Source organism: Oncorhynchus tshawytscha, linkage group LG10 (assembly GCF_018296145.1).
Source record: "Oncorhynchus tshawytscha isolate Ot180627B linkage group LG10, Otsh_v2.0, whole genome shotgun sequence".
NCBI lineage: Eukaryota > Metazoa > Chordata > Actinopteri > Salmoniformes > Salmonidae > Oncorhynchus > Oncorhynchus tshawytscha.
In genome coordinates, this window is record NC_056438.1 from 54,642,433 (window position 1) to 54,656,628 (window position 14,196).

The 14,196-nt window shown below is 40.8% G+C and overlaps 1 protein-coding gene across 1 annotated transcript in view; it reads right to left on the bottom strand.

Annotated features, from left to right (window-relative positions):
• LOC112260451 (ras GTPase-activating protein nGAP) overlaps nucleotides 1–2,352 on the bottom strand; it is a 90,611-nt gene extending 88,259 nt beyond the window's left edge. The window contains exon 1 of the mRNA XM_024435569.2: nucleotides 1,589–2,352. Within this exon, the coding sequence (XP_024291337.1) occupies nucleotides 1,589–1,715 (127 nt within the window). The 5' untranslated portion in view covers nucleotides 1,716–2,352. The remainder of the gene's footprint in view (nucleotides 1–1,588) is intronic.
• Nucleotides 2,353–14,196: the final 11,844 nt, after the last annotated feature.

Here is a 14,196-nt window from a genome sequence, read left to right on the forward strand (position 1 = left end):
AATAAAACCAAAAATAGGCCTGGCAAAACATTCCCAGGAGTCCCTCGAGAACAACTTCGTCCATAGAAAACAACTGTATACGGAGGTCAAAATGTTCCATTTTTATTAAGAAAACAGCTCTCTTCCGGTTACTCTGCAAGTGGGCAGCAGAATTGCAGATTAACAAGACACTGTCAACATCATTCTGCTTCTGTTCTCCATTGTATCACTCCTTCCTCTGAAGGTTCAATAATAATCTTTGAGAGAGGATCAAAAAATAGCTAGAAATCAATCCAGTCTTAGAGTTCAATTACCCAAAGCTACTCTAGGTAGCTTATAACATGACCAAGGAAATGCAAAGCCAATGTAGGCGTTAGAGTAATTTCAAACATTAAAAAATGGTTGCAAACATCAAGAGAAATTTAAACAGAATGCAATCCGATCTTAACACATACAATAAGAAAAAAACAGTAGTGGAAAGCAAAGGACGTTCTGTCTAAGCACAATATTATTGAGCTATCCCTTTCCATTCATTGAAGTGAGCTACCATGACAACAGTCCCTGCCAACATGACTACAGGATGTAGGCTACAAAGACACATCAGTTCAAATGTAGCCAGCATTCTTACATAAAACTCTTGCTGTAAAGCCAAGCCATCTATAAATAGCATTTCCATTTAGCAATCTTAAAACATTAATGAGGACAGTAAATTAACACTGAACACACAGCTGAAAGCAGTTACTAATCTTCCTCGACCACACAAGATATGATCACAAGTCACAACCATATTGCATTTTTTCAGAGGAAAACTCCCATCCATCACGTCTATTCCTACTGCTCCTCATCCAGACCCAACAACAGGATCTGACATATTCATGTAAATACATAATGTGAGAGCCTCTAAATTCCCCACTACTACTGGTGGCAGCAGCATAAACTGCCCCCTGATAATATGGAGGTGTTTTAATTAACAGCTCTTTCGGTCTATGTGTAGCCTATGATAGGGCTTGGGAACTAAGCATGCCAAATATTGAAAATGATCTACTCCTCAGCCCAATAATGTCATCTGAATTGAAGGCATGTCAAGAAAAATATATGAACTTCATATATCTTTGGTTGTTGCCATATTTCATTGTGTTGACATGTGATGTACATGGAATTCTGAAAATGTGCCTTTCATGTCTTCTGAACTTGACATCTGTGTTCTTGTCACCAAAATACACAATTCAATCCCTCCATGACTCACCCTACACAAATATTAAATAAAGTTGTTAGTTAAATATCCTTCTGTTGGATGGTAAATATTTACCAATGCAATGGCAAACACTCTAAATACTGTGATGTTGGCAATAGGGTCAAACAATTATGTAATACTATGATGTCTATGGTTGGATACATGGCTTGTTCCCTCAAGCCATGTAGCCTAACGTTACCCTTCTATGTGACAGAAGAACTTGGTTACAGTGGTCCCATTTTTTCCAACCAACGACACTGGTGTTATGGCAACTTTGGAATAGGATTTGAGATGTCAAAACCAAAACGCATATTACACCTCTCATCTCAGTGCACTGGTTAACTAAGCATCTTTGAAAATGTATGTCCATCTCACCATATACGCGCACCCATCCTTGTTGCTGGCATAAAGAATCCACCAGGATTCGGTCCAGCAATGGATCCAAGGAAAGCAGCCCCCCATGTAGAGAATCCACGTCGCCTATGGCTGAGTCGGGCTCCATACTAGAAATCACCTTTCCAACAACTTACAGGTAGAAACAAGAGTCCAAAACTGAGAAGTCCACGACGTAATCGTCAAAGGGAAGCAATAACCTGCTGGGAAGTTAGCTTTATGACAACAAAATAATCAGTTTTAACCCGGCTAAGTTCTCTCACGTTTACTAGCTAGCCCAAGCTATTTCATTGTTTGGCACAAGCCGTTCTGGCTAGACGAAAGCCCTACCATATATATATTTTTTTTATCTCCCAGACTGCTGAGGTCTAGCAATCAACATTGTAAATGCTGGGTAGCTGTCTGTGTAGTCTAGAATCAATCGTTTTTTAGCTATGGCTAGCTACGCTGTTGACATTGATCTCTGGGCAGCGACAGAGGTGGAGTGCTGCTCCAACAGGACCACGCGCAGAAAAAGTCCCGAACGTCTGGTACGCTCCCCTGTTGTTCCAAGCAATTGTGTAGGGAACTAAATATTAAGTTTGTGCGGCCATGGCCTAAATTATTCGCCCATTCTTGAATACTCGAGCAGCGCTCACGAGGTTGGGTTTCTCTTCACTCTTCCAAGGGGATCAAAAATCCTTTTCACATTTAAATCCAAACCAATGTTCCACTTCTATCACATGCCAGCGCAAGATTCTAGGGATTCAGGAGAGAGCAGCGGATCCCAGAGAGAATCGTTTACGCATGGGTTCAAAGGGGCCGTGCCCTTGTGTCAGATTCCATAAACTAGAAGAAAAATTCCTAAGCAACTATGATGTACTTACTATATGTATCATGCACATATTTTATAATGATTCGAAATATTTTAAGCACCGGCTGAAATAGTATTTACATCACAGATACAGTTGAAGTCGGAAGTTTATATACACCTTAGCCAAATACGTTTAAATTCAGTTCTTCACAATTCCTGACATTTAATCCTAGTAAAAATTCCCTGTCTTAGGTCAGTTAGGATCTCCACTTTATTTTAAGAATGTGAAATGTCAGAATAACTTTCAGATTGAATTGCTTTCATCACATTCCCAGTGGGTCAGAAGTTCACATACACTCAATTAGTATTTGGTAGCGTTGCCTTTAAATTGTTTAACTTGCGTCAAACGTTTCAGGTAGCCTTCCACAAGCTTCCCACAATAAGTTGTGAATTGTGGCCCATTCCTTCTGACAGCTAGTGTAACAGAGTTAGGTTTGTAGGCCTCCTTGCTCACACACGCCTTTTCAGTTCTGCTCGCAAATTGAGGTCAGGGCTTTTTGATGGCCACTCCAATACCTTGACATTGTTGTCCTTAAGCCATTTTGCCACAACTTTGAAAGTATGCTTGGGGTCATTGTCCATTTGGAAGACCCATTTGCAACCAAGCTTTAACTTCCTGACTGATGTCTTGAGATGTTGCTTCAATATAGCCACAATTTTCCTACCCCATGATGCCATCATTTTATGAAGTGTACCAGTCCCTCCCGCAGCAAAGCAACATGATGCTGCCACCCCTGTGCTTCACGGTTGGGATGATGTTCTTCGGCTTGCAAGCCTCGCCCTTTTTCCTCCAAACATAACAATGGTCATTATGGCCAAACAGTTCTATTTGTGTTTCATCAGACCAGAGGACATTTCTCCAAAAAGTATGATCTTTGTCCCCATGTGCAGTTGGCTATTTTATGGCAGTTTTGGAGTAGTGGTTTCTTCCTTGCTGAGCAGCCTTTCAGGTTATGTAGACAAAGGACTCATTTTACTGTGGATATAGATACTTTTGTGGTCCACATTTCCTCCAGCATCTTCACGACCCTTTGCTGTTGTTCTGGGATCGATTTACACTTTTCGCACCAAAGTACGTTCATCTCTAGGAAACAGAACACGTCTCCTTCCTGAGCGGTATGAAAGCTACATGGTTCCATGGTGTTTATACTTGCGTACTATTGTTTATACAGATGAACATGGTACCTTCAGGCATTTGGAAATTGCTCCCAAGGATGAACCAGACTTGTGGTGGTCAACAATTTTTTCTGAGGTCTTGGCTGAGTTATTTAGATTTTCCGATGATGTCAAGCAAAGAGGCACTAAGTTTGAAGGTAGGCCTTGAAATACATCCACAGGTACACCTCCAATTGACTCAAATGATGTCAATTAGCCTATCAGAAGCTTCTAAAGCCATGACATCATTTTCTGGAATTTTCCAAGCTGTTTCAAGGCACAATCAACTTAGTGTATGTAAACTTCTGACCAACTGGAATTTTGATACAGTGAATTATAAGTTAAATAATCTGTCTGTAAACAATTGTTGGAAAAATTACTTGTGTCACTTGCCAAAACTATAGTTTGTTAACAAGAAATGTGTGGAGTCGTTGAAAAACAAGTTTTAATGACTCCAACCTAAGTGTATGTAAACTTTCGACTTCAACTGTATGTCTGATGTAGACTGCAATTTAATATATTTTTAAAGTAATATTTAAAAATAAAAAAAATTGGGGCAGACATTCATTTTCTATTTGATACATTTAATTCATACCTAATGAACTTATTTGATTGTCATTTAAAATGCGCTAAGTTTTCTTCAAGTGAGGGAAACTACTATACCTCATAATGATGTTATTGCTAGTTTTATAATTTGTCAGTACATTACATAAATACTACCTTTCAGCATGTCTTGAAATACAAAGTGATTTTCTCTCTCATGAAGACTCAGGCTTCTCATAATATAGAACTTTGTATTATGTCTCCACCCTGTGGTAAGTATAGTTCTCAGTCTGTTGATAATTAAATCTTAAAACACTAAATCCAGTCATCAACCCAGTCATATTAATTTCCATCATCTGCTAACTTGCAAAGACAATGCACACATAATACACGATGGTGGTTCTGATGTTTTATTATTTAAAAGATTTTGATAGTACATGCAATGATGGACAAATTCCACTTTGGTCAGTTTAACAGTTTTAGACCTTCTCTGGACTATTTGTGAGCATATTTGATTGTGACACATTCTCTATCTCCAGTTTTTGCTTTCTTTAGCTGTGGCTTCAGCTGCAAATAGAAATAGCAATGAATCACTCTCATGCAACAGATATTCAGTCAGTGATTATGCATAATGGGCTGTGTAGATAAGGGGCACACTCTTTTCACACCGCTTCAATACAGCTACGACCAGAAATGATTTTCGTAGCAGGTTAGGAGAACATTTTTCCTAACTTTTTTCCGAACCTTAACCTTCTCCTAACCTGCTACGTTAATTGTCCTAACCTGCTACGTTAATTATTCTAACCTGTTACGGTAATTGTCCTAAACTGCTACGTTAATTCTTCTAACCTGCTGCGTAAACTCTCCTGATCTGCTACGAAAAATTCACTTCCAGTCGTAGCTTGTATCGTAGTGGCGTGAAATTAGTGTTTCTCGTGTAGATAAAAGGACAAAGTAAAATGACCTTTGCAAGAAAAGAAACAAGAGGTAGACTTGAATTACGATCATACTCAAATCAAATCAAATTGTATTGGTCACATGCGCCGAATACAACAGTTGTAGACTTCACCGTGAAATGCGTACTTACGAGCCTATTCCCAACAATGCAGAGTTAAAAACTAAGGCAAATATTTACTCAATAAAAAAGGAACTAGTAACAATAAAATAATGAGGCTTATGCAAGAAGTACTGATACTGAGTCAATGTGCAGGGCTACAAGGTAGTTGAGGTAATTGAGGTAATAGTGAGTATGTAGGTAGGGTTCAAATTGACTAGGCAATCAGGATATATTATAAACAGAGTAGCAGCAGTGTAGGTAAAGAGTGTGAAAATGTGTCTATGTGTGTGTGGAGTCAATGCAGGTGTGTGAGTTCGACTCCAGTGATGTACTGGGCCATACACAGTACCCTCTGTAGTGCCTTGTGGTCGGATGCAGAGCAGTTGCCATACCAATCAATGATAAAGCCAGTCAAGTTGCTATCAATGGTGCAGCTGTAGAACTTTTTGAGGATCTGAGCCCCCATGACACATATTTTCAGCCTCTTGAAGGGAAGAGGCATTAGTTGTGCCCTCTTCATGACTGTGTTGGTGTGTTTGGACCATAATAGGTCCTAAGTGATGTGGACACTGAGGAAATTGAAGCTCTCAACCCGCTACAGCTTCATTGATGTGAATGAGGGCAGGTTCAGCCCTGTGTTTCATGTAGTCCAAGATTATCTCCTTTGCCTTGCCCACGTTGAGAGAGGTCTCTGACCTCTTCCCTATAGGCTGTCTCTTCATTGTCGGTGATCAGGCCTACCACTGTCGTGTCGTCGGTAAACTTAATGATAGTGTTGGAGTCGTGTGGGGCCACACAGTCGTGGGTGAACAGGGAGTACAGGAGGGGACTGAGCACGCACCCCTGAGGGGCCTTAGCTTAGTGATGAGCTTGGAGGGCACTATGGTGTTGAACGCTGAGCTGTAGTCAATGAACAGCATTCTCACATAGGTGTTCCTTTTGTCCAGGTGTGAAAGAGTGCAATAGAGATTGCCTCATCTGTGGATTTGTTGGGGCGGTATGTGAATTGGAGTGGGTCCAGGGTTTCTGGGATGATCATGTAGATGTGAGCCATGACCAGTGTTTCAAAGCATTTCATGGCTACAGATGTGAGTGCTATGTTGGGTTGAGTTTATTTTATTTTTACAGGGACAGTGCACATTATTCAACGTTTCAGTAAAAGTGCCGGTTTTAGCCAGCCGGCTAACTTTCAACCGCAGTCCCTGGGCAGGTTATTAAAAACAATTACAATATAGATGATCATTGAGCAGTGAGCACACACAGAGCAATGTAGGACAAGCAAGACATAGCATACAGACAGAGCAACATTGGACAAGCAAGACGTAGCATACAGACTGCAACATAGAACAAAAAGCAGCAAGACAAAATTCATAAAAGCAACAAAGTGTTTCCACACCTCACAAGATACAGACAACAGACACCACGGAAAGTGGCAATACACAGCTAGGGATTTTGTTCATAAATCTGATTGACCTTTAGCCATGTCTTCATGCATTTTGTGAAAGTGTGACATGTGGTGCAGTTATGTGTGTCTGATGGCAGTGTATTCCAGACATGGGAAGTGCTCACAGAGAAAGCAGATTTACTTAAGGTGTTTTTCCTTAATGGAACTATACAGTCACCTCTCATGGCAGACCTTGTGGATCTGCTGCCATATCTTTTCTGTTTAACAAAAATACTGAGTGGAGAGGGAGCCAGGCCATTTAGGATCCAATGCGTCGGTGTATTGCACAAGATTTTCCCAACTCAGGAGCTCATGCTTTCTGAGGATGTAACAGTGATGATGGCTATTGGGCTTCCTATCAAGCACTTTGAGAGCCTGTTTGTAGACAGACTGAATAGGTTGTACAACAAGCTTGGACCCAACTAGTCAAGCAGTATGTTAAGTGGGGCAGTATCATAGATTTGAAGTACAGTTTTGCTACATCTGTAGTCAAACAATTTCGTATAAATCGAAAATTAGCTAGGTTGAATTTGGTATTTTGAATGACCTTTTTCACATGCTTTTTAAAAGAGAGGTTGGAATCAAGTATGATGCCAAGGTACTTAAAATCAGATACCACCTGGAGCTTCTCCCCTGACACATAGACATCTGGCTCAGCAGCATCTGTTGCCCTCTTTGTGAAGAACATGCAAACAGTTTTTTTCACATTGAGATGCAAACACGAGTCACTGAGCCACTTTGTAACCTGGACCATTACAGTAGTGAGTTCTTGTGCAGCTTGTTGTTTGCTCTTTGCATGCACATACAGTGCCTTGCGAAAGTATTCGGCCCCCTTCAACTTTGCGACCTTTTGACACATTTCAGGCTTCAAACATAAAGATATAAAACTGTATTTTTTTGTGAAGAATCAACAACAAGTGGGACACAATCATGAAGTGGAACGACATTTAGTGGATATTTCAAACTTTTTTAACAAATCAAAAACTGAAAAATTGGGCGTGCAAACTTATTCAGCCCCTTTACTTTCAGTGCAGCAAACTCTCTCCAGAAGTTCAGTGAGGATCTCTGAATGATCCAATGTTGACCTAAATGACTAATGATGATAAATACAATCCACCTGGGTGTAATCAAGTCTCCGTATAAATGCACCTGCACTGTGATAGTCTCAGAGGTCCATTAAAAGCGCAGAGAGCATCATGAAGAACAAGGAACACACCAGGCAGGTCCGAGATACTGTTGTGAAGAAGTTTAAAGCCGGATTTGGATACAAAAAGATTTCCCAAGCATTAAACATCCCAAGGAGCACTGTGCAAGCGATAATATTGAAATGGAAGGAGTATCAGACCACTGCAAATCTACCAAGACCTGGCCGTCCCTCTAAAATTTCAGCTCATACAAGGAGAAGACTGATCAGAGATGCAGCCAAGACGCCCATGATCACTCTGGATGAACTGCAGAGATCTACAGCTGAGGTGGGAGACTCTGTCCATAGGTCAACAATCAGTCGTATATTGCACAAATCTGGCCTTTGTGGAAGAGTGGCAAGAAGAAAGCCATTTCTTAAAGATATCCATAAAAAGTGTCGTTTAAAGTTTGCCACAAGCCACCTGGGAGACACACCAAACATGTGGAAGAAGGTGCTCTGGTCAGATGAAACCAAAATTGAACTTTTTGGCAACAATGCAAAACGTTATGTTTGGTGTAAAAGCAACACAGCTCATCACCCTGATTACACCATCCCCACTGTCAAACATGGTGGTGGCAGCATCATGGTTTGGGCCTGCTTTTCTTCAGCAGGGACAGGGAAGATGGTTAAAATTGATGGGAAGATGGATGGAGCCAAATACAGGACCATTCTGGAAGAAAACCTGATGGAGTCTGCAAAAGACCTGAGACTGGGACAGAGATTTGTCTTCCAACAAGACAATGATCCAAAACATAAAGCAAAATCTACAATGGAATGGTTCAAAAATAAACATATCCAGGTGTTAGAATGGCCAAGTCAAAGTCCAGACCTGAATCCAATCGAGAATCTGTGGAAAGAACTGAAAACTGCTGTTCACAAATGCTCTCCATCCAACCTCACTGAGCTCGAGCTGTTTTGCAAGGAGGAATGGGAAAAAAATTCAGTCTCTCGATGTGCAAAACTGATAGAGACATACCCCAAGCGACTTACAGCTGTAATCGCAGCAAAAGGTGGCGCTACAAAGTATTAACTTAAGGGGGCTGAATAATTTTGCATGCCCAATTTTTCAGTTTTTGATTTGTTAAAAAAGTTTGAAATATCCAATAAATGTCGTTCCACTTCATGATTGTGTCCCACTTGATTGTTGTTGTTGATTCTTCACAAAAAAATACAGTTTTATATCTTAATGTTTGAAGCCTGAAATGTGGCAAAAGGTCGCAAAGTTCAAGGGGGCCGAATACTTTCGCAAGGCACTGTATATCACTGTATCATCTGCATACATTTGAACTTCAGACCTAGTACAGACAGAACTGTACGTGTCGGTAGTTATTTAGACCGGTTACCTTGGCATTCTCAATAGTCTTTCTCACGTTGAGTCGTGAGCTCGGACAGAATGGGTATAATAATGTCCTGAAGACATTGCCCAATTAAGTCTTGGATAGATGAGTTCTTGGTATTCTGGATCCAATCCAACTTCGCTGAGCAGGTGTTCGTACATATGTTCTAAGAAGCGAGAAAACAATGACTTAATTTTAGTAGGTGTAAAAAACAAAACAAGAGTGAGACGTATCTACTTGGAGTATAGTAGTTTAGAGTTGATGTATTTGTGTTACCTTATCCTCCTTGTTGAGTTTTCCTTGAACCTTCTCTGGGTCATCAATGGTGTCTCTCACATGTGTTATATATGACTTCAAGTCCTGCATAGCCTCTGGAGTGAGTGAATAATTATATTTTTACTTGCAGCACATACTATGAAAGGACGTTTCTCTCATATCTCTCTCTCACACACACACACACACACACACACACACACACACACACACACACACACACACACACAGGTGCCTCATTCTCATACTTTCACTCTATCTAACTTGCCCAGGTAAGATATTCTGCACATTTTGTAATAACGAGTGGCAACTTCCCTGGCCCTCCCCCCGCAGAAGTTGTTTGCCTGCAGGCCGGCACAAAGTTCCCCCAAATTTTTCACTGTCTCAAGCTGGCCCCAGAGAGCCGCACAATACAGAACTGCCTACAGGGAGGAGGTGAGGGCCCTCGGAGTGTGGTGTCAGGAAAATAACCTCACACTCAACGTCAACAAAACTAAGGAGATGATTGTGGACTTCAGGAAACAGCAGAGGGAACACCCCCCTATCCACATCGATGGAACAGTAGTGGAGAGGGTAGCAAGTTTTAAGTTCCTCGGCATACACATCACAGACAAACTGAATTGGTCCACTCACACAGACAGCATCGTGAAGAAGGCGCAGCAGCGCCTCTTCAACCTCAGGAGGCTTAAGAAATTCGGCTCGTCACCAAAAGCACTCACAAACTTCTACAGATGCACAATCGAGAGCATCCTGGCGGGCTGTATCACCGCCTGGTACGGCAACTGCTCCACCCTCAACCGTAAGGCTCTCCAGAGGGTAGTGAGGTCTGCACAACGCATCACCGGGGGCAAACTACCTGCCCTCCAGGAAACCTACACCACCCGATGTTACAGGAAGGCCATAAAGATCATCAAGGACATCAACCACCCGAGCCACTGCCTGTTCACCCCGCTATCATCCAGAAGGCGAGGTTAGTACAGGTGCATCAAAGCTGGGACCGAGAGACTGAAAAACAGCTTCTATCTCAAGGCCATCAGACTGTTAAACAGCCACCACTAACATTGAGTGGCTGCTGCCAACACACTGACAATGACACTGACTCAACTCCAGCCACTTTAATAATGGGAATTGATGGGAAATGATGTAAATATATCACTCGCCACTTTAAACAATGCTACCTTATATAATGTTACTTACCCTACATTATTCATCTCATATGCATACGTATATACTGTACTCTATATCATCGACTGCATCCTTATGTAATACATGTATCACTAGCCACTTTAACTATGCCACTTTGTTTACATACTCATCTCATATGTATATACTGTACTCGATATCATCTACTGTATCTTGCCTATGCTGCTCTGTACCATCACTCATTCATATATCCTTATGTACATATTCTTTATCCCCTTACACTGTGTATAAGACAGTAGTTTTGGAATTGTTAGTTAGATTACTTGTTGGTTATTACTGCATTGTCGGAACTAGAAGCACAAGCATTTCGCTACACTCGCATTAACATCTGCTAACCATGTGTATGTGACAAATAAAATTAGATTTGATTTGATTTTTATACAGTGGGGAAAAACCTGTGTTTTAAAATCAAATTGTCCATGATATAATTGTGTATTATTTTAGATGATTATTTAATATGTGTGTGATGGTTGGCACACCTAGCCTACCTCTTGCAGTAATTAAACTTATTAACTTCAGCTCAATGCTTGACAAGTTCATTCTTCATTCCAAGACTCAATCACGGACACTCTTACTGACAGTTGTGGCTGCTTTGCTTGATGTATTGTTGTTTCTGCCTTCTTGCCCTTTGTGCTGTTGTCTGTGCCCAATAATGTTTGTACCATGTTTTGTACTGCTACCATGCTGTGTTGTAATTTTTTTTTAAATCCCAGCCCCCGTCCCCGCAGGAGGCCTTTTGCCTTTTGGTAGGCCGGCATTTTAAATAAGAATTTGTTCTTAACTGACTTGCCTAGTTAAATAAAGGTTAAATAAAATAAAATACAATAAAATACATTTAAAAAGCTCCCGCACAGTGCTGCTTCTTCCCAGTGTCATATCTTTGGCTATGCCGGATTAAGTGATATGACATGCTATTCTATAAAATAATTTCTCCGTAATTAATATTACCTGATTGAGCTAATCATGTAAATGTAATTAACTAGAGAGTTGGGGCACCACGAAATAACATTTATAGAGCTGTTATCTTCCAAATAAACTCTTAAAGACCTAGTAATATTTTACATCAATAGCAGTCAATATTAATCGTCATCTTAATTCAGTCTTATCTGAAAGTTGTAAATTCTTGGTTATCTGCACGAACCCTGGCTAACGAGTTGAATCAGCAATACAAAATTGGGTTTAATTATTTATTTTCTAAATACCTAACTAATCACACAGAATTACACATACACATAATTAAATCATAACTTGATTACAAATTACGTCATAAAGGAAAACGTCCCTAGCGGGCGGGAAATGATATGACAGCTTGTTACACAAAAGAAAAGGGGCTGGGTTTGAGTGAAAGAGCGGGAAGACTGAGGAACAAAGGGCGAAGCTGTGCTATCGTAAATACAGTATCTTATGCATTCTAAATTACCGCCCATATGGAAAAGGAAAATGCAATAAATATTTACTCTGAGTTGCACTTCGGTAGGTTGGTGGTAGATGGAAGGCCGTGTTGTCCAACCGAGTCCTTTGTCCTTTGAAGAATGTATCTGGTTGTCAATTGGATACGTTGTAGTAACGTCGTTGTGTAATAGACGGGATATTCTGTCTGTTCCTTCCTAACCCTCGTTTGCAGCGGCTGTTGCTAACTCAACGGCTAGAAGGTATCACTTCTGTAGTGAATAAGAGTTCAAAGTGCATACCGTTCACAACCAAAGCTCACGCTGATGTTGGCTTCGTTCTGCAGTTGTTATCTGAACCATTCTGACATCGGACCGTCGTCCCCACATCCTCAGAACAGGAGGTTATATTGTCGTCAAGGCTTTATATAGGAAGGGAGAGGAGGGCGTGTTTGAAAAGTTTTATAGCCCATGTCCCTCCACAGGGGTGGGCCACTGATTGAGCAGAGCCCTACCTTATGAAAACCCAAATTTCACATTTTAGGAGCTAAAATCACATTTCATCCCATCACAAATAATTTCATATTCAAACATTTAAATTGAACAACAATTCCATGTGAATCCGATAACTCTGATGTGTAGATTTTCCACTATAGAGTTTATGTCATCTTATCATTGATGAGAATGTCTCAGATGACAACCGAACTGACGTCATATTCAATAAGTACCACCGCATATGTTCAATTGGTCGGATTACCAGAATATAGTTTATTTTCCCCCACCTTCTGATGCTCCCAGAATCTCTGTTAACCAAGGGTTTTGCAAATGTAACATCAGTAGGGTAGAGAGAGGAAAAAGGGGAAAGAGGTATTTATGACTGTCATAAACCTACCCCCAGGCCAACGTCATGACACCAGCATACAGTTGAAGTCGGAAGTTTACATACACCTTAGCCAAATACGTTTAAACTCAGTTTTTCACAATTCATGACATTTAATCCTAGTAAAAATTCCCTGTCTTAGGTCAGTTAGGATCACCACTTTATTTTAAGAATGTGAAACGTCAGAATAATAGTAGAGAGAATGACTTATTGACATAACAGATTTAATTGCTTTCATCACATTCCCAGGGGGTCAGAAGTTTACATACACTCAATTAGTATTTGCTAGCATTGCCTTTAAATTGTTTAACTTGAGTCAAACCTTGCGGGTAGCCTTCCACAAGCTTCCCACAATAAGTTGTGTGAATTTTGTCCCATTCCTCCTGACAGAGCTGGTGCAACAGTCAGGTTTGTAGGCCTCCTTGATCGCACACACTTTTTCAGTTCTGCCCACAAATTTTCTATGGGATTGAGGTCAGGGCTTTGTGATTCCACAACTTTGGAAGTATGCTTGGGGTCATTGTCCACTTGGAAGACCCATTTGTGACCAAGCTTTAACTTCCTGACTGATGTCTTGAGATGTATCTTCAATATATACACATATTCTTCCTTCTCATGTAGCCATCATTTTGTGAAGTGCATCAGTCCCTCCTGCAGCAAAGGACCCCTACAACATGATGCTGCCACCCCCGTGCTTCATGGTTGGGATGGTGTTCTTCGGCTTGCAAGCATCCCCCTTTTTCCTCCAAACATAGCGATGGTCATTATGGCCAAACAGTTCTATTTTTGTTTCATCAGACCAGAGGACAGTTGCAAACCGTAGTCTGGCTTTTTCCTTGCTGAGTAGCATTTCAGGTTATGTAGACATAGGACTCGTTTTACTGTGGATATAGATACTTTTGTACCTGTTTCCTCCAGCATCTTCACAAGATCCTTTGCTGTTGTTCTGGGATTTATTTGTACTTTTCGCACCAAAGTAAATTAATCTCCAGGAGACACAATTGCGTCTCCTTCCTGAGCAATATGACAGCCTCGTGGTCTCATGGTGTTTATACTTGCGTACTATTGTTTATACAGATGAACATGGTACCTTCAGGCGTCTGGAAATTGAGCCCAATAAATGAACCAGACTTGTGGAGGTCAACAACTTTTTTCTGAGGTCTTGTCTGATTTATTTTGATTTTCCGATGATGTCAAGCAAAGAGGCACTGAGTTTGGCACTGAGTTTGAAGGTAGGCCTTGAAATACATCCACAGGTACACCTTCAATTG